The sequence below is a fragment of the Chrysemys picta genome, chromosome 6 (genome assembly GCF_011386835.1).
Source record: "Chrysemys picta bellii isolate R12L10 chromosome 6, ASM1138683v2, whole genome shotgun sequence".
NCBI classification, from domain to species: domain Eukaryota; kingdom Metazoa; phylum Chordata; order Testudines; family Emydidae; genus Chrysemys; species Chrysemys picta.
The window spans coordinates 18,691,974-18,719,446 of NC_088796.1; the positions used below are offsets into that span (position 1 = coordinate 18,691,974).

The 27,473-nt window shown below is 42.9% G+C and overlaps 1 protein-coding gene across 6 annotated transcripts; it reads left to right on the forward strand.

Moving 5' to 3' along the window:
• Positions 1-26,927, forward strand: LOC101935274 (uncharacterized). Of its 6 annotated transcripts, none has more exons than XM_065598546.1 (11): positions 1-47; positions 4,158-4,522; positions 13,169-13,271; positions 15,593-15,832; positions 17,411-17,617; positions 18,600-18,833; positions 19,393-19,546; positions 24,128-24,237; positions 24,382-24,495; positions 25,545-25,694; positions 26,588-26,927. In XM_065598546.1, exons 3-11 carry the CDS (start codon positions 13,188-13,190, stop codon positions 26,750-26,752), a joined length of 1,458 nt encoding a protein of 485 aa, XP_065454618.1. In that variant the 5' UTR covers positions 1-47; positions 4,158-4,522; positions 13,169-13,187; the 3' UTR covers positions 26,753-26,927.
• Positions 26,928-27,473: the final 546 nt, after the last annotated feature.

Below are 27,473 nucleotides of genomic sequence, written 5' to 3' on the forward strand. Positions count from 1 at the left end.
AGGGCCTCATCTTTCTACACCAAGAAGTAACAACAATAATAATACAGGTATGTGTTGGGAGGTGAGTGTGCAAGAGACTGTATGTGTGTGTGTGTGTGTGAGAGAGAGAGAGAGAGAGAGACGGTCTGTATGCTGGCTACTGAGGAAGTTTCTGAGAGATGCCGTATGCTGTTTAAGGCACTCACTGAAACCTGTCCTGAACCCTGTCTCCCCTGCTCTGCAGAGATGGGGTACATGGGGAGAGAGAGAGAGTTTGTGTGTGTGTGTCTGTCTGTCTGTCTGTCTCTCACACACATGCAGACAGAGAGACTGGGTGAGCTGGCTGCTGGGGATGTCTCAGAAACCATGTGCTGTCTCTTTAAGAAAGGCACTCAATCACTGTTCCAACCTCAGACCGCAGCAGCTCCGAGTCCTCCTGAGACAGGCTGTCCCCTCTCCCCTGCTCTGCAGAGATGGGATACAGGGATGGGGGGAGGGGGACACCCTGACATCAGCACCTTGCTCCCCCTGACCTCTCCCCACCACTCTGCACAGCCAGCAGGGGGTTCTTGGGAGAAGATGCAGGACAGAGCAATGTGGCTGCAAAGCAGCAGGGGAGAGGCACCTGAACACACACTGCCAGATGTACGCGCTCTGCTAATCAATTGGGCGGCACTTGAATCTCTCTTGGGCAGCCACCCAAATGCGCAGCTTACAGGGAACTGTAAGGATTCAACTTTAGAAACTGTAGAATGGAATTAATACTTGATCTACAGAAACAATAGCTCTTTGACCTGCCAAAGAGGCATATTAAGCATCAGTCAGGCTGCTTATAAAAAAGTTCCAATAGTCTTCAAGCCTTTGAAGTTGTCTATAGACAACAACGTATAACTCAAGTTTTGCAAATTATACAAAAAAGTCCATATATTGAAAAGCATGCTCAAACCATTCATGTAATTGTAAGACTAAGTGAAAGTGGTGCAACATCAAAGCACTTAAAGACCAAGCCTGCTGTGAGACTTTCCAGCAACACTTGTCTAAGAAACTCTCTAACTTGTCTGACAACATCACTGACATTCAAGAGCACCGGGATCAGCTTAAATATAACATTCACAATGCATGTGCTGAAACCATAGGCTATTCCACTGATCAGCACCAAGACTGGTTTGATGAAAACAACGAAGAAATCCTAGCATTAATTCAATAGAAAAGAAATGCATTCTGTAACTAGCAAAATGATTCCTCTAATTAACAAAAACATGAGGCCTATCACCTGCTCAAAGCGGACATCCAAAGGAAGCTACATGACATCAGAAACAAATGATGGCAAGAGAAGACCTCTGAGACCCAGAGTTTTGTAGACCAAGATGGCATGAGAAGCTTCTATCAAGCGACAAAAGCTATATATGGGTTAAGCTCCAAAGACCCAATCCCCTTACATTCCTCAAGGACAATGCAGCCATTAAACAAAGCTGGAAGGAGCACTTTGAGAGCCTACTAAACCACGAATTCAGTCTCTGAAGACACCATCGAGTTCATTCCCCGATGCTCAGCAATGGAACATCTTGCTGATCCTCCATCTTTTGAGGAAGCCTGGCATGCCATCACCAAGACAAAAAATCACAAGGCACCAGGCCCAGACGGCATCCCAGCTGAGGTTTTAAAAACTGGTGGAACAATGCTCCAGCCCAGTCTTTGCCATCTCCTTGATAAAATCTGGACCTGTGAAGAAATTCCACCTGACTTTAAGAACACCAACTTTGTTACAATATTCAAGAAAGGGAACAAATCTTTGTGCAGAAACTATAGAGGTATTGCCCTCCTCTCCATTGCAGGGAAGATCCTTGCCTGGATCCTACTAAACTGCCTCCTCCCCCTTGCCAAGGAACTTCTCCCTGAATCACAGTGTGGCTTCAGGCCATCTCGAGGCACAACCGACATGATCTTTGTGGCATGACAGATTGAGGAGAAGTGCAGAGAGCAACACCAGGAACTGCTCATGGCATTCATCAATCTAACCAAGGCCTTTGACTCTATCAATCGTGATGCCCTATGGAAGGTGCTGTGTAGGTTTGGCTGCCCACAGAAATTCATTTCCATCATCAGACTATTCTATGAGGGAATGCACCATTCTGTGCAACGGCTCAGAGACTGAACCATTTTTAATTCGCACTGGTATCAAGCAGGGCTGTGTCATAGCTCCAACACTCTTCTCTATGTACCTTGCCATGATCTTGATTCTCATCCAGGACCACCTTCCTTACGGAATTGGGATTGAGTATTGTATAAATGGCCAACTCCTCAATTTACAATGGTTCCAAACAAACTCTAAGATCAGAAGAATTGGCATCACTGAGATATGCAGATGACTGTGTCATCCTCGCACACACTGAGGCTGACCTGCAAAGCACCCTAAATCTTTTTGCAGATGCCTGTCACAGCCTGGGTCTCTCTCTCTCTCAACAACGGGAAAAACAAGGTACTCTACCAGCCCTCATCTGCACAAACTACTCTTTGTACTCCACAAATCACCATTGACAAAGAACCCCTGGAAAATGTGGACCATTTTCCACACCTTTGCAGCCACCTCTCCCAAACAGCTAGCATTGACACACAAATCGAATACAGGAGCCGCTATGCCAGCACATCCTTTGGAAGACTACTCAAACAAGTCTTCAATGATAGGGATCTGCAAACAGGCACCAAGATCTTGGTTTACAAGGCAGTTGTCATCCCCACCCTTCCCTATGTGTGTGAGTTCTGGATAACCTACAGACGACATCTCAAGCAGCGGGAGTGGTTCCAGCAGCACTGCCTCATGAGGATTCTTGGGATCAGCTGGGAAGATCGGCGCACTACATCAGCATTCTCTCTGCAGCCAACATCAGCAGTGTAAAAGCACAGGTCATGAAATACCACTCTGCTGAGCTGTCCCCTGTGTACTTATGCCTGACACCTCCCGAAGCAAGTACTCTTTTCTCAGTTAAGTAAGGGAAGAAGGGCTCGTGGAGGGCAGCTTCAAAGACATACTGAAAGTACACCTTAAAAAGGGAGGCATCAACCCAACAAATTGAGAGGACTCGGCGTGGACCAGAACACAGTGGTGCCACACGATACACCAAGCCACAGCCCACTTTAAGGAGAACAGACATGCTCATGAGACAGAGAAGCAACAAAGGAGGACAGAAAGGGCACAACACTCTAGCCAACAACTATGTCTCCTCCAAGATCACGCCTGTCACTTCTATGGGAAAATCTGCAGGGCACAAATTGGGCTCCTCAGCTACCTAAAAATCCCCCAATGAACCCCCTTGGCAGACATCATCCTTGCATCGAGGGATAGCTGAAGAAGAATTGGCCATGCTTTTTCATGCTGTAAGTTCTCTATATGCTGTGCAATGCTTTACAATCTTTTAACCTCTATGGCTTCCTAGAACATTAAGATTATTTTACTGAGATGTTAAGATGTTTTGATGTATCATTTAAGCACCTAAATAGCCTTAAAATGGACCAAACTAACTGTTCAGATGGGGCAATTTTAATGGAAACCAGCGTGAGAAGTTGGAATTAAAACCTGTGTGACTATTTTATTGAAACTTGATTCAGCTTTTATGAGAGAGGCCTGGATAACTTGAACCAATGTGCTGCTTGTTAGCTGGTTACAGAATACTACTATTATTTGTATTACCATATGTCTAGGAGCACTGCTTGTGGACCAGGATCCCATTGTGCTAGGCACTTCACAAATACAGAACAAAAAGATGGTCCCTACCCCAAAGATCTTAAAATCAAAGTATAAAATAAGAGACAACAGATGGATACAGACGAGATTATTTTGACTATCAGCATGATAGGCAGAGACTTCGCCATACCAGTGGCCTAAGAGAAAAGGAGAGTTTGAAGGATGATACTGAGGTAGCTTTGCAGATGTTGATGGGAGCTCCTTTCATGCATGTGGGGCAGCATGTAGTTGGAGTGGTTAGAAAAAGGAAGTGTTCATCCATGGAAAGTAAATTAATAGGTAGCCAGAAGGTTGGACAGAAGGTGTCATCACCTCTAATGTGTTGTAGTTCTTAACCCAGGTGGACTTGTCAGTGCTAAACAAACAATAATATTAATTAACACAAAAAGGTGTAGTCAGAATTTGACTTAACTGAGTCTTTATCCTCCAATGACAGTTGAAAAAAAAAACCCCGGCAGTGACCAGATGGACAAAAGCAAAGAACTGGCTTCTGGCAAAGACAGAAATGAACTGACAGCCTTTAAAGGGGAAAGTATTCTATGCATTCATCTGACTATTAGGCCACTGAGTTTTTTATATGAGTAACTTATTTTGCCATTTTGTATGTTACACATAGAATTAATTTGGTGACCAGAAATGCTGGTGGAGGGAATCCATCTGTCGTCAGATGCCACCGGTGTAGTGTGGTGCTCTGCTCTGTCAACTGCGTGCGTGTGTTCCCTCTGTGTGCTGCCCTGGCTCTGCAGATCGCTGGCACAGCAGACCCTGAGAGAACCCCCAGTGACCACAGACTCTAATAAGGTACGAAGGCACCCGGGCAGGTTTATTGTCAAATAAAGCACATTAATAGTTCCCTGCAGACTCTACAGGACATACTATGAATATGTGCCCCTGACAATGGACCAGCTCAATCAGTGGCAGGACTCTCCACTGCCCCCAGGCCAGACAAAGACGTCCACTCAGGGATGCATTCTTATACACAAATACAAACAGGTTACGCATCATACCGGGCCTCTGATACCAAGGGTTTATGTCTCAGGGCCTCATCTTACTACATTCCCACACTTTTTGTCTTTTTATGGAGAGGATGTTTACCCATCATCCCGGAAAAGCATAATGCATGGACTGAAGATAACCCAGTGGGCTAAACACTGTTATGTGGTTACCTCATTTTACCATCCATACACTCATGCCCCCTGTCCTTAGTCTGCACATTCCTCGTATGACAGGTAGACAGATTTTATTATCCAATTCTTTCAAGTCCTTTGTGGTGGGCCTGGGAATGCTGGGCCTGGGACCATGCCTGAGGAATGTAGTATTATGACTGAGCCTTAGAGGCACTCCCAAATAATATATATGAATAATATGGATATATATTTTTAGCATATATGAGTATATATGTATAGTATGTATGTGTACATATGACACCACCTTATGTCCAAGCATAACCATGTTTTTCCAGTCTGATGTTGTACTCTGACCTTTTACTTTGGTGACACAGATAGAAACACATTCCTAATAGGGCAATTACAGTTATCACCTGGTTGAGTGTTTTGAAATACTGCGATAGGCATTGTTATAGTGTGTTCCACAGTATTATGTATATGAGAAGTAAAACAGAAATTTGGAGTAGTGGCACTACAAATGAGGTCTTTATATATATATAAATGTCTTGTAATTAGTTACTACCCAATAATGTGCATTCATGTTATGGGTCACCCTTACTGCTGGTTGTCACCCTCTGGTAAGCTTTGCTGGGCAGGAAACAGGAATGGCTAACTTCTCTGTTCCATGGATTGCATTGCCCCGTGATACACAAGTAGTTGACGTAGATCCAGCTGATTTTATGGATGTTGTTTTCCAGATAACTTACTGAGTGGACAGTAACCAATTTATCAAATATTGCTGTGTCAAGATGTAGTATTGGTATCCAGACACTGAGCAAGATTGTTTTGAATAACGTGTCTTAGTTAGGATGCAGTGTCAGTAACCCAAATTATGATGGGTACTAACATGAAATTTGTTTACCCAAGTATAGTTACTGTGTAACTTAATTTCTTTACCAATTTGTTTTTTCCTTGCCTTAATGTTGTTTGCTGCCATCCATGTGTTGATTTTTACCTGTGTGTTGGTTAAACAGTTTAGCAAGGTTATGCACATTGTAAATGTTGTACAGTAATGATACAATATAGCAATAGTACAATGATAATACAGTAGTACAGCAATAATAGAGTTGTTTTTACACAGTAACCAAGTTGAAATTAAATGACAGTTTATCCTGGTCCAGCTAGTGGTTTTTAGCTAATTGTTAAATTAATTGTCCATATATGGTAGATAAAGGTGTATTTGACGAGTCTCTCATTCATACAGCACTTCATTTTTCTTTTCTTGATGCTGGGGGATTTCTTCACAGTATACAGATATCTTCTGGTGTCTTTGTGGTGTGATATTTTCTGGTGTCTTTGTTCCTAAGTTAGTTAATATAATAAAGTTTTTTTTTTTTTTACATTTCTCTTGTTTTTAGTAACCCAAATTTAATACACAGATTAATTTAGTGTTTACTATGTAATAGGGAACAAGTCTTTTATACACAAGCTATACTTTTGCAATTGTTGTATAGACATTCATTTTCACTTGAGGTGCATTACTAATATTTTATACTAAATGTAATGCTTAACGGCTAAAATAGATGCTCACAATCTTCCATGAGAAGGTGTATTGCTTTCCCTTGCTGAACAGTTTGTTTCAGCAAAAGAGTTAGTAACATAATTATAACAAGCTTTTTAGAGTTACTTTGCTTGTGATACCAACTTCACTCTTGTTAACTGTTTAGAAGCACAATCTTTAACCACCACTGCTTCCCATTAACATAACATAACAAAAGAAAAGTGTATAAAATTAAACCAAAATAAATTTTAAATACAGGTCCATGCAAATATTTTGAGGATATTAAACTTTCATGATGCTTTGGTATGTTTGGGAGCCAAAGGTGGAAACCTGCTAAAAACATGGAAACCTGTTGAAATTGTCTGGTTAGCTTTATGCATAAATTTTTATTTTTAAACATTTTTGCTATCACATTCTTATAACTATATTTAAAAGTGCAAACAAGTTTAAAAAAAAAACCCAAACAAGAAATTGACATTTTGTTAATATTATCTTTACCCTAATGTTGAGGTTTTCCCTTGCATTTTTTCTTTGAATAAAAAATAAATAAAAAAACCCTTAAAAAACAACAAAACTGTGATTAATAAAATATAATTATTTTTGTTTGCAATTTCATTCATCCTCTCCCATCCTAAGGGGTGGGAGGGTGTGCCTAATACTCAGGGTTTGAATACATTAGGGATTTTTGAACTGCCATAGCTACACCGATCCAACCACCCACTCCTAGATGCACTAATGTAAATGTAATATGCTGTGTTGATGCGACTTACCGGTGGAAGCCTCCTTTTTTGCAGCCTATCTGCACTAGGGATTTACACTGCATCGATCTGGCCACACTGGTGCAAAAATTTAGACACGCTTTTAATTTCAGGCTTCAGCGAAGATGCAGACTGCTTATATACCAAAGGGTTAATGTGATTGGAGCAGAATTATAGTTCTTCTTCGAGTGCTTGCTCATGTCGATTCCAAGTAGGTGTGTGCGCGCTGCATGCAGTCATAGGAAGATTTTCCCCCTAGCAGTACCCATAGGGTCGGCTGTGGAGCCCCCTGGAGTCGCGCTTTCATGATGGTGTATATAGGTCCCTGCCGCCTCTTCAGTTCCTTCTTACCGCCTCTGACGGTCGTTGGAGCTGCTTCTTCACTCTCTTTCTACGGTCAGCAATCCCCTAGTGGACTTTCCTAGTTGTACCTGTAAATAGTTTAATTAGAGTGACTTTAGTGTTCTTAGTATAGGATAGTTAGATAAATTTCTCTGGGGATTTATTCCCCCCACATTCTCCTGCCCCTTCCCGGAGACCAGGGCATGTCTTGGTCTCAAGGCTTCAAACTGTGCGGGTTCTGCCAGAAGCCTATGCCCAGGGTAGACGCTTATGACTCCTGCTTAAAGTGCTTGGGGGAAGCCCACCAAAATGATAAGGTAAAATCTGTACGGGCATCCGTCCAAGGACCAAGAGGGAGAGGGACTTTAGGTTGAAACTTTTTATGGAGTTGGCTCTTCGTCCCCAGCCGGCAGAGCCCGTGTTGGGCCTGAAGCCCAGCACTTTGGTGGGGAGTGCACCGGCCTCAGTGAGGGAGGCTGCAGTGCCAACAAGAACTCTGGGTCTAGAGACCCACAGCACCGCTACTCTCCAATACCCAAGATGAGCTCTGTGGCTTCCCGGCACTGCTCGCACTCGCCGCACAAAAAGCTGCACAAAAAGCAGAAGAGTGCTGAGAGGGGGCGTTTGCCCACAGTCAGAGCAGTGGAGCACGAAGGTGGCTACGGAGTGCGTCCCGTGCCAGGACACTCAGCCCCTACTCCAGCGAAACCAGCACCATTGACTCCGGCCTCACAGGCAGGTCCATTGAGTCCGGTCCTGTTGGACTCCCCAGAGCGGGAGGGCCAAATAAGGGAGTTGGATCTTCCATCCACCCCGGACAGGTTTGAGGCCGCCAGGGACCTCATAGCGGTCAGGGCCCTGCAGTCCCCAGCACCAGCACCACACAGAGGAGCCGTGCTTTCTAAGGGTAAACCTGCCATGATGAGGCACTGGTCGCCCTCCCCTCGGCACCACTCTTCGGCACTGTCCCACTCAGCACCACTGTGGTCACCGAGGTCAGACTCATGTTTGGGATTGGAGCCGGAATCGTACACCTCCAGATGGAGCCGGCACTGCTCTTGCCACTGTTCGAGGCAAGAGGACAGACAGCAAGTTCCCATGATGCCCTGGCCACCACAGTGGCAGGTGCCCACGAAGTGACTTTCTGGACCCTGTGGGTGTATCACCAAGGTGGGAGCCAAGCTTCAGATCCCTATCTATCGCCTTAGACAGGCAGGAGCCCCTGTCATGCTCCATGGTGCAAGAACCTCCATCACTGAGGCCAACACTGAGACCAAGACCAGGGCTGGTACCGTACCTGCCACCACGCAGGAGGTATCAGTGCGGGAGGACTCTGAGTCGGAGGGTCAGGAGGACGCGGTGCTGCTAAGGGCATCATCCTCTTCCTCCCTGGTCGAGGCAGTAGCAGGCTTATCTGCCATTTTGCCAGCCATGGACAATAGAGCCCACCAAGAGCTACTCAGAAGGGTAGCACAAAATCTGGGCCTCCAGGCGGAGGAGGTGTCAGAAGAAACGGATCCCATGGTGGACATTCTAACACCTGAGGGCCCTTCAAGGGTTCCTTACCCTTGATCAAGACCATCCAGAATACCATGCTTTTACCCCTCTCAGTCAAGACAAGATTATAGTAGGAACCGGGGTATGAGTAATAGGCGAAGGCCTCCACAGCCCTCTTCCAACCGGGGCCAGAGCTCGGCGAGGCAGTCTTCAGCTCCCAAGCAAAACTTTTGAAGGTGTGCCTAGGGGCGATGCATGAGCCGCAATCCTGTATCCTTCTCCCTGTTTTGTGAATCATCTATCCCATTTCTGCCAGGCCTGGACCCAGATCACCTCAGACCAGTGGGTCTTGCACATGGTAGAATTGGGATATTCTCTCCAATTCTGTTCCCTTCCTCCCTCCCACCCCCCTACCCCGTACCCCTCTTCAGGGACCCTTCTCACAAGCAACTTCTCATACAGAAAGTGCAAGTGCTCCTAGACATCGAAGCAGTAGAGGAGGTCCCTCAAGAGTTCTGGGGCAAGGGTTTCTATTCTCAATATTGCCTAATCCCAAAAGACAAAGGTGGGCTAAGACCCGTTTTGGACCTGCAGAACCTCAACAAATTCGTGAAAAAGCTGAAGTTCCACATGATTTCTCTGGCTTCTATTATTCCCTCCCTGGATCCGGGGGACTGGTACGCCACCCTCGACTTGAAAGATGCATGCTTCCACGTGTCAATTGTGCCGTCTCAAAGACGATTCCTTCACTTCGGGGTCAACAACAACACCCATTATCAGTTCACGGTTCTCCTCCTTGGGCTATCAGTGGCCCCTCGGGTGTTCACCAAATGCATACCTGAGGAACTGACTGGTAAAAGTTTTCCCATACCTAGACAACTGACTTGTCAAGGGCTGTACCAAATCCCAGGTGTAACAGCACGTGAACCTCATATGATTGACTTTCAAAGAGCTCAGGCTAATGCTGAATGTGCCGAAATCAACTCTAACCCTTACCCAGAGGATAAAGTTAATCGGCGCTCTCCTAGACTCCAGTCAAGCCAAAGCATTCCTTCTGAAGTCCCATTTTCTAACTATGGGTGCCATCATAGAGGACCTAAGGCGATACCCTAGGGCCTGAGGCTGCTTGGTCACATGGCTGCTTGTACGTATGTAGTACAACACACGAGACTTTGTCTCCAGCCTCTTCAGGCCTGGTTGGCCTCAGTGTACAGGCCATCCTGAGACCAACTAGACAAGTTAATTACATTTCCTCCTCCGGTTATTTAGTCCCTCCTGAGGTGGCTCAACCGGCAAGTGGTGTGTGCAGACCCCACCCCTCAATGTCTCTAGTCACAGACGCGTCGGCAATGGGATGGGGGGGCACACTTAGGAGGACTCAGGGCCTCTGGTCCCAGGCAGAACTTTTGTTGCACATCAATGTCAGGAAGCTAAGAGTGGCCCGCCTTGCTTGCCAAACATTCCAGGACCATCTGGTATCAGTGTGTATCAGTGTTGACCGACAACACAACAGCGATGTTCTATATAAACAGACTGTGGTGCTCGCTCCTCTCACCTCTGCCAGGAAGTCCTCAAGCTGTGGGACTTCTGCATCACCCATTTGATACATCTAGAGGCATTGTACCTTCCAGGTTCCCAGAACGAACTGGCCGATCATCTCAGCAGGTCATTTCAGAATCACGAATGGTCCCTCTGCCCGGATGTTGTGATCAACATCTTCCAATGGTGGGGGTTTCCCCAAATAGATTTCTTTGTAACAAAATACAACAGGAAGTGTCACCAGTTTTGGTCCTTCCTGAATCACAGCCTGGGCTCACTCTGACACTTTTCTCCTCCCTTGAAAGGATCATCTACTATATGCATTCCTGGACTTCCCGCTTATACACAAGGTCCTTGTGAAGTTCAGAAAGGAGCGAGCATCCATGATCTTAATAGCACCAGCGTGGCCACGCCAACACTGATTCATCACCCTCTAGATGTGCTGGTGGACACACCAATAACCCTGCCCCTGGTCCTGGACTTGATCACGCAGGACCACAGCCACCTCCAGCATCCCAATCTGCAGTCTCTCCATTTCATGGCATGGAAACTCTGTGGCTAAACCCTTCAGAGCTCATATGCTTAGACCCTGTTAGAGAGATCCTCCTTGGTAGCAGAAAGCCATTCACCAGGGCCACTTATTTGGCCAAGTGGAAAAGTTTCTCTATTTGGACATCACAAAAAGACGCTCAACCCTTACAGGCATCGATTCCCTTTATCCTGGACTGTTTGCTGCATCTGAAACAGTAAAGTCTGTCGGTATCATCAGTAAAGGTGCCGCTGGCCGCTATCTCAGCTTTCCATGCCGGTGCAGCTTGTTGCTCTGTTTTTGCAAATCCTATGGTGGGCCACTGCCTCAAAGGCCTAGAGAGATTGTACTCTTAAGTAAGACAGGCAATTTTCCCATGGGATCTCAACCTGGTGCTCTCCAGACTGATGGGACCTCTTTTCAAGCCTTTAGCAACATGCTTCCTCCTCTACCTTTCCTGGAAAGTAGCATTCTTGGTGGCTATAACTTCAGCCAGGAGAGTGTCTGAGCTTAAGGCCTCAACTTTGGAGCCCCCATATAAGGTCTTCTATAAGGACAAGGTGCAGTTGCGACTACACCCTGTCTTTCTCCCAAAGGTAGTTTCGCAATTCCATGCAAACCAGGACATTTTTCTCCCAGTGTTCTTTCCTAAGCCGCATGCGAGCAACAGGGAACGAATGCTTCACTCCCTGGATGTGAGACGAGCATTAGCCTTCTACATTGAAAGAATGAAGCCATTTAGAAAATCAATGCAACTCTTCATTGCAATTGCGGAGCGGATGAAGAGGCTTCCATCTCGTCCCAAAGGATCACTTCTTGGATCACGTCCTGTATTCGGGTGTGTTATGACTTGGCAAAGATTCCTGCCCCTGCGCTGACGTCACACTCCACAAGGGCGCAGGCATCCTCAGCTGCATTCCTGGCACCAGTTCCTATTCAAGACATCTGCAGGGCAGTGACATGGCCATTGATCCACACCTTTTCATTGCACTGCACCATTTTACAGCAGGCCAGAGACGATGCAGCATTCGGCAGAGTGGTGCTACAAACAGCGATTCTATGAACTCCAACCCCACCTCCTAGGTTAGGTTTGGGAGTCATCTACTTGGAATCGACACAAGCAAACACTTGCTACTCTGAAACCACTCAAAGAACAGTTACCTACCTCTTGTAACTGTTGTTTGAGATGTGTTGCTCATGTCCATTCCAAGACCCACCCACCTCCCACTCTGAGTATCCAACAAAAAGGAACTGAAGAGGTGGTGGGTCAACAGGGACCTACATACACTGCCATGAAGGCGCAACTCCCGAGGGCTCCATAGCCAACCTGACGGGTATTACTAGGGGAAAAACCTTCTGATGACTGTGCATGCGGTGTGCACACACCTACTTGGAATGGACATGAGCAGCACATCTTGAAAAACAACAGTTACAAGAGGTAGGTAACTGTTTTTTTTTTTCTCGGGGCCATCATTGCCACTTGTTATCGTTCTGTCAGTTTTTCTTTCTCGATGTAAGTAATAGTAATGATTCAGGAATATCTTTATTGTTATCCAACAGATGCCTGTGTCTGAAAATTGAGACAATTTTTTATTGTGCTCTAGTACAGTTGTTCACTGTTTTTCTTTTGTTTTCATTACTGTGTCCTTACCCAAAATATTTCGTCCATCATTATCATGGGAATGACTCTCATAGTAGGGGGAAGCTGCTCTTCACAGGGAAAGGAGCAGACCATTTGTTGCCTTTGCACTGCTTCCCAGCTCACCATGATGCTGCTGTTACTGCTTGAGCTGTCCACTGTTAGTTCCCCACAGTCTTCAGTTAACAGAACCTGTCTGTCTTACTGTCTTGTCATCTCACGGATTTTGTGTAATGCAGAAATGAATTGAGTAACTTCAATCCTGAATTTGGAAATAGGCAGAACTTTCCTGTGACAGTTTAGAAAAGGAGACTTCCTGAACTGCAACCAGTTTATACATAAGATCATTCTAAGTGTCGTTACTATTTCTATGCAACATTAAAATTAGTTGTCTCTTGGTGCTGCAGCTCTAGAAGTACTGAGCACAAATTAGAATTAACATTATTTTTCAATCAGATTTTTTTTTTTTACAAAAGTCTGTTCCAGTTTCTTTAAATGGAGAACCCAGGATTTGAAATGCAAGAAGAGAAAATACAGAGTTCCTCAAATATGAAAGAACAGACAAAGCAAGAGGTACCGGTAAGTTTCTCTTTTGCAATTATTTAGAACTTTATCAAATAAGAATCAGGGTTGGGGCTTAACATCTTGTTTCATGGTATAGCAAAATCATGTACACAAATATACTATAAAGAGTTAAATAAAATAAAATCTTCCTAATTTTCACTTTGCTAATTGGCAAACATAATACTCACTCAAGAAATCACCATGGCCTCGCTTCACTTAGCAAAGATGTGATAGCAGAAGGCTTAGGGCTAGTTTACACACAAATTCAACTGATTTAACTAAATTCATTTCTATATTGAAGTTCATAGAATCATAGAATATCAGGGTTGGAAGGGACCTCAGGAGGTCATCTAGTCCAACCCCCTGCTCAAAGCAGGATCAATTCCCAACTAAATCACCCCAGCCAGGGCTTTGTCAAGCCGGACCTTAAAAACCTCCAAGGAAGGAGATTCCACCACCTCCCTAGGTAACGCATTCCAGTGCTTCACCACCCTCCTAGTGAAATAGTGTTTCCTAATATCCAACCTAGACCTCCCCCACTGCAACTTGAGACCATTTCTCCTTGTTCTGTCATCTGCCACCACTGAGAACAGCCGAGCTCCATCCTCTTTGGAACCCCCCTTCAGGTAGTTGAAAGCAGCTATCAAATCCCCTCTCATTCTTCTCTTCTGCAGACTAAACAATCCCAGTTCCCTCAACCTCTCCTCATAAGTCATGTGCTCCAGACCCTTAATCATTTTTGTTGCCCTCCGCTGGACTCTTTCCAATTTTTCCACATCCTTCTTGTAGTGTGGGGCCCAAAACTGGACACAGTACTCCAGATGAGGCCTCACCAATGTCGAATAAAGGAGAATGATCACGTTCCTCGATCTGCTGGCAATGCCCCTACTTATACAGCCCAAAATGCCGTTAGCCTTCTTGGCAACAAGAGCACACTGTTGACTCATATCCAGCTTCTCGTCCAGTGTGACCCCTAGGTCCTTGTCTGCAGAACTGCTACCTAGCCATTCGGTCCCTAGTCTGTAACAGTGAATGGGATTCTTCCATCCTAAGTGCAGGACTCTGCACTTGTCCTTGTTGAACCTCATCAGTTTTTTTTTTGGCCCAATCCTCTAATTTGTCTAGGTCCCTCTGTATCCGATCCCTACCCTCCAGTGTATCTACTGCGCCTCCCAGTTTAGTGTCATCTGCAAACTTGCTGAGAGTGCAGTCCACACCATCCTCTAGATCATTAATAAAGATATTAAACAAAACCGGCCCCAGGACCAACCCTTGGGGCAATCCGCTTGAAACTGTCAGCACCACCAACCGGACTTTTAATAGCATGGTTGGCGGTGCTGACCGGAGCTGCCAGGGCCCTTTTCGACTGGGTTGTTCTGGTTGAAGACCGGACACCTGGTCACCCTATCTCCATAGCCTAAAGCACACCTCCCTTCTCCCAGGCAGTGATTGCTGACAACTCTCCTGCAGCCCTTTTCTTCTCTTAGCACCTGTGCTTTATACAGGCCCCTCCAGTTCCTGTCCAGCAGCAGAGCCTCCTTATCAATTCCCTGCTCCCTGTCACCTCTCCAGGTGAAGCCTGGGCAGTTAATGGGCCTACCTGACCACCTTAACCTCTTCCATTTTTGAGTAGGGTGGACAAAGTTTAAAAAAATGTTGGTTATCTTATATTGTTAAGGGCAGCAGAAGTTTAAGCAGCAGTGGTTTGAAAGCTTAAACAGTACAATTTGAAAAGTGACCATTAAGGATCTAACCAGGTTAAAATACACTGAGGACTTTACATTTTCCCAAAGGATTAAAAAAGTAACTATACAAAACATATCTCATCTCATCATCCCTTTAAATAGTTAAAAAACAACAACCCATGCTTAATGTATAAAGGATGCTCTGTCTTGTTGCAGTTTGTAGCTTAATCCGTAAAACTGGTGAAAATTTCAGTAGCTCTTTTGCTTTTCTTTATTATCTCACTTTCTTGTGAAAATTAGCAGCTTGTATTGATATTCCAAGGGAGATCTAGGCTCTATTCTGCACATTGAGGGGCACTAAAGAAAACTCCTAGATAGATAGATAGAGAGAATACATGTGTAACTCATGAATAAAGTCTGTGGTATCAGCCCCCTTGTGTGAAGTGTGTGAAGGGGCCATTAGAGCATCTAGTCGGACCATAACAGAGGCCAAAAAATTTTCATGAAGTTATTCCTATACTGGGCCCACTAACTTGTCTGACAAAAGCATATCTTCAGGAAAGGTATCCAGTCTTGATTACACAGGTACCATTGCATTAACTGTTGTTCTGATTGCTAACTAATAACTTCGTTTTTTAAAATGTCTTGTAGGAAAGAAAGAGCCACTGGTCACTAATGAACATCTTTCTAGTTTGTCTCTTGGCCTGCTTCATCTCCACCATCATAGGAGTGCTGATTATTTCCTCGGTCTACATTAAAAACATTGGATTTCTGACACAGCTAAACAGTCAAAAGCATGAAATAACCTCTCCAAAAACACCAATAACAATGTCAGACAAAAAAAGAGTAGATGTCAAATTCCAGTTTCTGAATCATCTGGGTAAATCTAAGGTAGCAGTTGTTCTTCTTACAAAACAATATTATTGTTTAGGGGCAAATTTTCAGACTGGCCTGTTTTTTTGTTTTTTGTTTTGATTCTCTCCTTTTCTGCCCCCAGAATTGCAGGCACAAAGAGATAATGATTCATAAATAATCCAAAATGCAATTTACATCTTTTGGACATATCATTATTTGCACCTACAAATTAGATGTCTAAATAACCAAAATTACAGAGTTTTAAAAGGAAGTCAGCTTTTGAAATCTAGCAGTGAAATTACACAATGTGAAACATTTTCAGAAAGCTTGAATACAAATAGAAGCCGTTTAGTTGAAACTGGAAGTCTTGAGAACCGAGCTAAAATGTATTCTTTGGTCACAAATAAAATTGAATGTGATGGTCTCATTTTAGGCCGTAGTAGCCTCACTCACCTTGCTGGACTTATAGCATTGCAGTTCATGTACAAACTAAACAGATTACTTCAGAGTTTAGTCTCTGTATTTCAAAACTTATTGAATTTTTAAAAATTGACCAATTTTAGAACTCCAGTTTTCATAGAGCCAGATGTTAAAGTGTATGTTCTGACTCTTTTTTTAAATCCTTAAAAAGTATATTTATATGGATTTTTCTGATCCCGTGTTCATGTTTAAGGGTTTCCCCACAAAGGAGAAGATGATTGATTAGACAGTGGACAGTTAAACTGATATATAGTGCTGTCAAATATACAAATTAAAGGAACAAAAAAAATTGCAAAAAATTGCCTTTTTCTAATTTCTTCCAGTTCTGATATTGTTAGGCATTAGATGTAACTATAGGAGGTGCAAACATACAAAAAATGTGGTTTTCAAGATTACAGTGTCCTGTAATACACTTCCCTAATGTAAGGTGACTTTTTAAAATTGCTGGATTTATTCTAGATAGAGTACAAATAAATGGGAAGGAACAGTCCCTAGCACAACGAGTTTACAATCTAAGACCCTGCTTCAGGAAAACATTCTATTTAGGAAGGGTACTTACACATGTGCTTAATTGTAAGCATGTACTTAAGTGCTTTCCTGAATCAGTGTCTAAAAAGACAAAGAAAGAGAAGGGGGAAGGGAGTACAGCATAAAAGTAGTGTGGTCAAGGTGATGATAGGCCATGTCAGCCTTATATTTGTTTAGTTTTTGATAGCAGATACACACTGATTGACTCTGGCCCTACTAAAGTCAGTGGGTGTTCTTCCATTGACTTCAGTAGGGCTAAGATTTCACCCCAGGTCTTCCACTTTTTTTGTTTGATGTATGTATAAAGCGATTCTTAGCCACTAATTTTTCTGAGAGTTTTGTCCTTAAAACCATTCCTTATCAATCATTGTAAAAAAAAAAATTATAGCAATTTGATGTATAAAGGTATGTGTGGGATCATCAAAAGTGTAGTAAACGCATAGAGAGAGAAGCCTCACCAAAAATTCACTATGTTTTCCACAAATTTCATATCTACATATAAAGTAATGTTCTGAAATATTCCCTCAATATTTTCCCTTCATTTCCCCACTGGCCTTGCCTTTGTCCAATACTTATAAAGAATAACTTATGTCTATGATTTGCTAGGTATTTCAGTTTCCTGGGGGTGATATTCAATGGGCAAGATTTAGGTATGATGTAAAGGATTATCCGAGTGATGAAGAAATGGAATTTGGAACAAGCATCAACAATCAGCGATCTAAGATGACTTTTGGAACATTACGGATCAAGAGCAAAGGGCTCCGGGCCCCCCATTGGCACTTTAATGCCAATGAACATGGCTTTCTCCTAAAGGTACAATCTGATTATTTTAATTTCAGCTGTTGTAATTTTTGGAGTAAAGCATCATGCCAACCTATGGCCTTATACAGAAATGCTAAATAATAATAATGACGGCATTATCACTGGTTAACGTGTGTCACATTTTCAAACCTTGATGCCTGAAATTATGCTCTTAAATGGCGTGATTTGCAGACATACTATATACTCACAGCTACAACCAAAGTGTAATAGTTGCAGTCAGTGGAAATTTTGTGTACTCTGCACTTTTAAAAATTCAGCTACTTATCTGAGTGCCTGCACATGAATTAGGTGCTTAATATTAGGCACCCAAATTTGAAAGTGTTTGTCTTATCTCCTCTGACTATCCATTTCTCCATCTGTAAATTGGGAATAGTAAAAGTTACTTAAAGTACTAACTCATGGGGTATTGTGAGGAATAATTAGAGATTGTACATAATTTTGAAAACAAAGCATTATGTATTTTGAATAATTGACTCTTGGCTATACTTAGAATACTAACAATACTTTTATTATTAAGTATTTAATATTTATATCATAGTAGCACTTACAGGCCCCAGTCAGGATTGGGGAGCAATTGTACAAGACATTTCACAGACACATGATCCTTATCCCCAGTAGTTTGAATCTTCTTAAACTATAATCATAACATTCATAGCTTTGTTTAAGCAACTTAATGTTTTGTGTGTGTGTGTGTGTGTGTGTGTGTGAGAGAGAGAGAGAGAGAAAAAATTTATCAAGTGTTTCTTAAAGTAATTGGGCCTTCCAACAATTTATTGCTGAATGCACTATTCTTGCTTTGGTCTCTCAAAACCTGAATAAGAGTGGGACTGTCATCAGAGTGGGCTACTATCAGTCACATATATTTTTGAATTATTAAAATGTAGGCAAATACAATTTATGAGCTCACTATGGAAAAAACAATGTTTGTTTGTTTCTTTCATGACTGTGTTCTGTCGCTCTGCCTGTGTTTCAGGGTAGTGCCTGGATTGGTGTTGTTGATGCTGGTGGTAGCATAGTAACCACATACAATGTTACCGCAGGCCAAGTGATTTTCTTCCCTAAAAACACATTGCATTGGGTAAAGAATGTGGGCGAAGATGACTGTTTGTTCCTGCTGTTTTTTACAACACATGAAGAACTTCAAACCTTGGATGTTGATGATGTGTTTTTCTCTACACCAGAAGACATAGCAGCAAGATCATTAAAGGTTTGAACAGTAGCATATACATCTCTGTCTTGCTGAAAGTAATCAAAAATGGCCAAACCATGCACCTTATGAATTTTTGGAGGATCTCCTGTCTCCGGCTGGAAGGATTTGTATGCTCCCAGAATAGCAGTGTCCTCTCATATCCTTAGAACTAGTCCTTGTCACAGTGGGGCAAGAGTCCCTGAAGCCACTGCTATTCTGGAGCCAGCATATAGGCTCATAGTATCTGCTGGATCCAGGGGATCTGCAGGTTCTCATGGTGGAAACTGTGCATTCTATAGTGAGGATGCAAACAATTTGTAGCATCTACCCAGGTGAGAGAGGACTTACATTTTGTTTCAGTTTCAAATCTCTTTAGGATTTGAACAAAGTATAAAATCAAGTTAAAATATTTATAGCGCTAGGAATTATATGGGATAATGCATGGCAGCAAGTGTTATCAGATCAGACTTTCAGTATGTCTTAAAGATGAAAAGCACATTACTTGATCAAGCAGCTCTACTTTCCCTGTTTGCTTCATGCATTTGCTAACATAACATTTTTATTGTGTGTATTTTAGCCTCAAGGTGGAGTGAATTTTATTAGAACATTCAAGAAACAAACAGAAGATCAAGCCATTAACCTTCCACCAAACTTAGTAGAGCTTGTTCAGAATGCCAGCTATGTGCAGTCTCCAGACAAGCTAGTGTGGCGATACTTCTATAATCTCAAAGGTACAAACTAAGAACGTGGTATATAAATGGGGTATCTGTTTGTTTTGAAGGAAGTACTTCTTCACACAATGCATAGTCAACCTGTGGAACTCGTTGTCAGGGATGTTCTGAAGACCAAAATTATAACTAGGTTCAAAAAAGAATTACCGGTAGATAAGTTCATGGAGGATAGGTCCATCAATGGCTTTTAGCCAAGATGGTCAGGGATGCAACCCATTGCTCTTGGTGTCTAGCCTTCTGACCATCGTATGCTGGGACTGGATGATGGAATGGATCACTTGATGATTGCCCTGTCCTGTTCATTCTCTTTGAATCTTCTGGGATTGGCCACTATTGGAAGAAAGTATACCGGGCTAGGTGGACCATTGGTCTGACCCAGTATGACCGTTCTTCTGTTGATAAAATGGAGTAAAAATTAAATGTGATAGAGGGGAGAAGTAGTAATATAATAGTCTAGAAACAATTTGTAAATTAATAAAATGGACAATATTAAGCAGAGGCCTCAGGCAGTCTCCTGTGGGCTGTAATATGTTGTCTAATTTCAGTTGTTGCATTTAGTGTATGGGTGATGGGTGGTATTGGTGGCCTGCGATATACAGGAAGTCAGACTAGATGATCTGGTGGTCCCTTCTGGCCTTAAACTCTATGATTCTGACTCTGAGTAGTACAACTGGTATGCCTATACATTAGAAATTGAAATCAATGGAACTACAAACGTAAACACATGCACACATTGGGCTGTTTTTTGTGGGTTTTTTTCCTGAACTGGGGCCTTGGTCTGTATTCATTAGTTTGTCTAAAAACTCCCATTTCAAAATTACAGGTCAGAAAATAAGCTAATTATTTAATCAAAAACAAAAAGTATACATAGATTCAAATCTGCCTATACGACACAAATGCAGCTGCATCTATGTAATACATCAAGGGTCTATTATTTCAGCTGAGAATTGGCCAGGTTCCACTGATACCCCAGACATGCTCCCTTTTCCCTGACCAAGCTCTCTATGCCTTCCACAGACTGTATATCAGTGCCATATAAAGTGGCCATGCTGGCTTTAGGCTATTGGAAGGTCCAGCTATACCAGAGGCGCCATCCCCTAGTCAGATATGCCAGCTATGTTTTGCACTAGCAGTCAAGGTGGCTGCCTTGTGTTACAGAAACAGGGCCATAGTTTAGCATAAATTCACATGTTGAAACTGAAGATGTTCTTTGTGCTCTAGTGAGCAGATACTACATGATGTCACAGAAAAAATGCCATGTAAAGGCAGGTCATAGAATCATAGTTCAAGGCCAGCAGGGACCACCGGATCATTTAGTCTGACCTCCTGTGTATCACAGGCCACCAACTGTACCCAGCAACTAAACCCAGCAACTGAAACTAGACCAAAGTATTATCATCTTCAGGATACTGAGCTATGGTGTGCCACAGGCAGGGAGCAGGAGGGACTGAGATGCACCAGCCAGCCAAGCAGATGAGAGAAAGTTCACTGCCATCTCAGAGCACTGACCCATCCCATCCAGTGTCCCATCTCCAGGTATAGCCATCTCAGATGCTTTAGAGAAAGGACATGCACACAAAAAAACCACCCTCAAAACCCACCCAGAATACACTGAGAGGAAGGAAGGAAATTCCTTCCTACCTCTGTAGGTGACGAGCTGAAGCCCCAAAGCATGAGATTTTAGTAGCAACTCCCAGGGCTGCCATGTCCTGCCCCCACCTCCCTCCGATGGCAAGCAACCTCATCACACAGTCCCACTCATAAATTTCTCTAGCTGTCTCTTAAAACCAATTGTTTGCTCTCACAACTCCTATTGGGAGGCTGTTCCAGAACCTTACTCCTCTAATGATTAGGACCTATAACTGAAGTATAGAACTGATCATAAAGCTTCTCTGGGAAGCCTCTCTCAGAAACCAGTCCCATTTTCTACCACGCAATAAATGCAGCTGACTTTGCAATGTTCTTCAAGTATGCACCTTCCCCTAAAGGTGCTCCACTTCAGGTATGTATGGCCCTCTCGAGCCCTTGATCAGAGATTTTCCTTTAGCATTGTCCATTTGGCCGATGCATGCGTCCTCATGCTGCACACTGAGGCTACATAGGGATGTGGGGGTGATTTGTACTCAGTTCCTTCTCAACCGCCTCAGCAGGAGACAGAGCCTTAGCCTGTCCACCTTGAGTGTGCCTTGGCTATCTTGTGTACAGTTTTCTATAGCTGTTTGTTCAGGGTTAGTTTGCATAGGTTAGTTCTTCTTTGAGTGCTTGCTCATGTCCATTCCAATGTAGGTGTGCGCTCACCCTGAGCACCGCCAGTGGAAAGTCTCCCCCCCCCCCCCCAGTGATATCCATCGCCTCAGCTCTGTTGCCTCCTGGAGTCGCACGCTCATAGAGCAGGTATAAAAGGTCCCGCTGACCTGCAGCCCCCTCAGTTCCTTCTTACTGCCCCTGATGGCCACTGGAACTGCCTCATCCCTTGCATTCGTAAGCACTCCTCAGTGGATTTTCTAACCTCGTTGTATATAGTTATGTTTTATTCTTAGTAATTAAGTTTCAGTTGTTAGGTAAATAGTTAACTCAGCTGGATTAATCCCTGCCTAGTACCGGAGCTTGCCTCAGTCTCTGAGGTTTAAGCGTTTGCTTCTTGTTACAAGCTTATGCCTGTGAGTGACCCCCATTCCATCTGCCTTAAATGTCTGGGGGAAACTCACGTGTGGGAGCGCTGTAAGATCTACAAAGACTTACCAAAGACCACACCAAAAAGAGTAGAGAGACTAGCTCAGACGTATCATCATGGAGGCAGCACTTTGACCTCCCTTGGAGCCGGGTAGTTCTACCGCAAAAAGGAGTGCCCTGGCTACTGTTTGGGAGACTCAGCGCCATTCCTTCTCTTTGGCACTGAGAAAAGACTCTCCTGCTTCTCAAGAGACTCAGCACTGTCCATCATCCCTGGTGCTGAAAAATAGTGCTTCAGTGAGGGAACCTCAGCACTGCTCTCTATCATCGGTGCCAAGAAAGAAGCAGAAAAAGACCGATAGAGGTTGATCCCCAATACCAAGGTTGGCGGGGCAGAGGGATTCTAGTAGAGTGCAACCCAAGTCGGGCCACTCTGTGGTTCCAACAACCCATGCGGCGCCATTGACTCTGGCCCTGGAACAGGTACCTTGAGTCTAGCGTCCCTCCAGCTGCCCTCCTTCCCCTCTGCTTCAGACTGTTTTCCATGCGACAGTCGGGTAGAGAAGGAACTGAGGGCAGTTCACCTGTATAGCCTTGGTGTGTGACATGAGGAGGAATAGGGTGCATGTGCAGACCGAACAGACACTGCTAATGGAAAATCTCATATCAATGGCTCAGGAGGCGCATTAGCACCTGAAGTGAAGCATCCATAGTGACACACATCTTGAAAAACCCAGTTACTGCACAAGGTAAGCAACCTCTTCTTCTGTAACTTCAAGGAAAGTGCCAGTCTGTGATGTTCACTGTAGTATGGAGTGGGTGTATTTAACTATTTTTTTATTTTATAGTTTTCTCTTTTTTGTATATTGCCAATAAAACTTCTTTTGATGGGTCCCTGATATACCTGAGGAATTGGCTGGTGCACTCCAGGGAAAGCTGAACTCTGTCCTCAGGGGAGGTAGAGCAAAATGAGCCAAAGGCAACTCTGTCTGGAGAATGCGTTGGCACTCCTTAGACTGCCAGTGCCAGGGAATGAATAGAGAACACCATTGTAGGCACAAAGAAGTCCAAATTACCTAAAGGAAATAAGGCAACAATTACAATTTCCTAGGACTTTTAGTATGCTCAAGGTAGAATACTACAGGCATTTTAACATCAATTTGTGAATAAGGGCCTATCTGATTCAGGCACATGGAAAATGTTGTCAGTGTGACTGACCGGTTTAAGGTGAAAAGTTGTCCATCTATGGAAGGTGTATAGAAAACACCACCTTATCATCTTCAAAATATTTTGTATAAAGTGGATCCAGCCACTACTGTATGATGATCACACACCATGCACTCAATCCTGCAAGGTCCTGAGCATTTCCTGGGAGATGCTGCGCACCCTCTACTCCTAATGACAAAGCATCTTGCAGGATTCAGGACAGCTGAAATTATTGCTATCAGAACAAATACTTCTCATGATAAAAAGTTTGAGCCAACAGCTAATGGGTGAGTGCTGGAAAGAAGCTTTCACTGTTGCCATTAATATCAATGAATACATTGCTAGTTACTAGTTTTAGTTTAAACTCAAGAAGAAATTCTGATTTCAGATTTCTTATTGTTTGTACAACTGCTGCTTGCATGTGTCAGAGTGGGGTACCATGCAAGTATAAACCACTAATCAGTCTGTGTTATGCATCCTGCACTGGCGGCTACTTCCCAAAGGATAGGAATCTATTAACTAGCTAAAGGTAGATGCTTATGCTTTTAGCACTGGATGTCCCAAATTCAGTCCCCAGCGAGTACCCATGATCTTGGTTGATAATCAAGCAACATTAGCTAGAAGCAAATCTTCTGGCAATAAATTACCAGTAACATAAGGGAATATTTTCTAGTAATTCTCATTTAACCATCATTCATTCAGATTCAACAGAATTCAAACTTTCAGGAGGAGTAATTCAGTGGGCTCGCTTTCGCAAAAATGGAGTGGGTCTAAATGACAATGAGAAAATCTTCAGTGAGTCACTGCAAATGGTACGTATATTCAGTAGAGCATTCTCGTTGCTGAAACGTAAGGTAACATTTACAAAGCATGTGAGTTCATCATCACTGTCACACACAGCTAAGATGTTGCCATATGGGCTGTTGTCTGACTGTTGTGCTTATTTTGACTTCCAGCATGAAAATTCTCTTACCTTAGCAACTATCAGGATATACAGCAATGGACTACGGCAACCTCATTTTCATTTCAATGCTAACGAGATGGGTTACGTCATTAGTGGCTGTGGAAAGGTAATTTGTTACATAAACTAAATGAGGGTTTTGTCTGAGTTAGGACTACAGGATTGGAATGTTTTCAGAAAAAATTCTGATTCTCGTTTGTACTGTAAAACTCCAAAATCCACACCCTTCCTCTTAGGGTTAAATTTTCTCTGAGATATGCTGATGGAGCTCTAGCAAGTCAAAAAGAAGTTGCACTACCACAACAGAGAGAAAAATTTAGCCCATTATTGTTCTGCATTCAGAGAAAATGCAGCAAGCTGCTTCAAGTAGGAATTCTTATGGTCTTAGAAAGAGAATAGACAAAATAAGAGGGTATCCTGTTGATTCAACACTGCTGAGGAACAGGTCCTAAGCAGGGGAAGTTAGTTGCAACAAGATTTAGAAAATGTTTCACTATGTCCCTATCACCACATGTAAATACGATATAGAAAGGAAAAGGGGTGGTCTTGATTTTATGCCAAGAGGAAGGCCCAAATAATCATTTACTGCTCTGATTAGTATTAATTAACATGACTTACCAGGATGCTTGAGGCTCTGTTTTGACATAATACAAACAAACAAAGATACAATAAGATCATAATCGAAAATCACCCTCTTTAAACTGAAGCTGATAAACACAACAAAAGGATCTGATGTGAAAGAAGGGAAGTAAGAGATGGTGAAGGTACCAAACATTTAGTCCAGCAGTGGTCACAACCCTTTGAAAAACAAAAAGGTTTAAAGGTTCTTTTTAAGGGTCCTGCGTTTCATGTGAGCTGACCCACATATTTCCAAAATTCATAATGTTAATAATCTTTCTGCCAAGGCAAAGAAGTTGAAACTTCTGATGAACCCCTTTTCCCCATATGGGAAGTTGAATAATAATAGCCACAATCTTCCCCTGTGGATATCTGTGCCTGTCTGGTGCTCCACTGACGTCATTGGGTCTGCACTAGCAGATCTCAGTGCAGAATTGGAGCCGTAATTCTTAATTAATCTTATGATGAGTGGGCTTGGCATGTACTGTTGGATATTTGAACATTTTACAGCAAGGAATAATTGCTGCATCTCTTGTTTAGGTGGGAATTATTGTTTCATCTAAAATTACCACCGACTTTGACATTGGCATTGGAGATGTTGTATTTTTCCCCATTGGAACACAACATTATATCAAAAGCACATGTGATGAGGATTTGCTTATGATTCTAGCATTCAGCACGGGCAACCAGGTGAGAATTCATAATGGCAGTTATTCTATAAGCAAGTGGGGGGGAGGGGAAGCATAAATTGGACTTATTCCATGATTGGTTGCCTTATGCTTTGCTACACAGCCAGTAACCGTCAGCTACACTGACCGTGAGCTTCACTTCTGGTGTGAAGGGCCTTCATGAGGCACCACTAAAGCACCACATTGGAGAGGAAAAAAGAGGAGAGAAACTATGTACTGGTGTGTATGTGTGTGCGCGCGCGCATGGGAGAGAGCTTGTCTGCTGGTCATGCTGTGGGTGGATTAGCCTGAAAAGGCCACTATAGCCCCTGTGCACCACAGAAAGGGGATCTGTACAAGAATTGACCAGGCCAACATGCTTGATGGTGAGCATGGGTGGCGCCATGGACCTGTGATTACACATATCCTGTGATCCTGATATCCAGCAAAGGAGTGTGGAAGCAACTGCTATTCTAGGTTAGTTCCTTATCTCATAGGACATTTACCCTTTTAAGTATTGCCAACTCATGAACCAGTCATTGTGTGTGTGTGTGTTTAAGTGCATAACTTCACACACTCAATCTCTCTGGTTCAATAATCTACGTGTATTTTTAGCATTAAAAACTATTGGTTTTCAAAGAACACAAACATTCTTAAACACATAGCTCAGAACTTTCTCTGTTCCCAGTCCAAAAAAAAAGTGTGTCGATAAATAGTTAAGATTTTAATAGCTTTGATGAAAAGTGCCTTGTAAGTGCTATGCTTTTTATTGTTTGATATTTTTTATTGTATGTGCGATAGTTTATGAGAGCTATGTGGCTTTTTACTCAATGTATTTTAATATTCTGTGCTGTTAATAGTCTTAGAAAATGATCTAATACCATATTTCAAATGGAAATAATTTATTTCCGACAGCTGCAAACCCTTGATATGGATGACTACTTCCATGCCACAGCAGATCATATTCTAGCCCAGCTTTTCTTCAAGAAACAGGAGGAATTTAAGAAGATCCCAAGGTTTAGTGAGGATCAGGCAATTAACCTGCCACAGCAGCAAAATTTAATTGCCAAAAATAATTAAGTTTCACTGCCTTATTTTTAAAAGTACTTTTTACATTTCTTGCTGTTTATCCAGGGGAGCTGTTCAGAAAACAAAGTAATCTCATTTTAACTTTTATGTTGTTATTTTAGTTGATATTTGAGTAACAGCATTGTTTAAAGTATTTTGTAAACAAAGGTAGCTCCTGCCACTCAAATTAATTTTTGTCTGTATTTGCTCTGTTCCATTTATTAATTCATACACTTCATCTCACTTTACTTTTCCCATCAAAGTACTGAAATTTACATTGCTACACACATTCACTGTATTTAAACTCCCCACCCTTCGTTACCATGTGGACACAGTTCTTTGTCTCTTAATTGGAACTACTTATAGTAGCAAGCACTATATCCAACAGTTTTTTCAGGATTGAGCTCTCAATTGCCCATTAATACATTTAGGCCATGTATGTGGGCACTGGACAGGGACTCAGGAGACCTGGCTTTTAATCCTTGTGCTGCCAGCAACCTGCTGTGTGACCTTCATCAAATCACTAAATTTTTTTGTGCTTCTATTTCCCCTTTCGTTTTGTGTGTCTCTTGTCTATTTAGACTGTGGCTTTTGGGGGGCAGCGGCTGTTTCTTATCATGTACAATGCCTAGAACAATGCAGCCCTTCTCAGTTGGATGCCTTTGCCTGCTACTATAATGCAAATAATAATAATTAATAATAACAGATGGCTGCTGTGATACTTTTTAGAAAA

What these genes read in the sequence shown, in the direction of transcription:
- LOC101935274 (XM_065598546.1), top strand. Translation starts at nt 13,188, where the DNA reads ATGGAGAACCCAGGATTTGAAATGCAAGAAGAGAAAATACAGAGTTCC. An exon ending in TCAGTGAGTCACTGCAAATG is followed by an intron (nt 24,238 to 24,381) that starts GTACGTATATTC and finishes TTTGACTTCCAG; the next exon opens with CATGAAAATTCTCTTACCTT. An exon ending in CATTCAGCACGGGCAACCAG is followed by an intron (nt 25,695 to 26,587) that starts GTGAGAATTCAT and finishes TATTTCCGACAG; the next exon opens with CTGCAAACCCTTGATATGGA.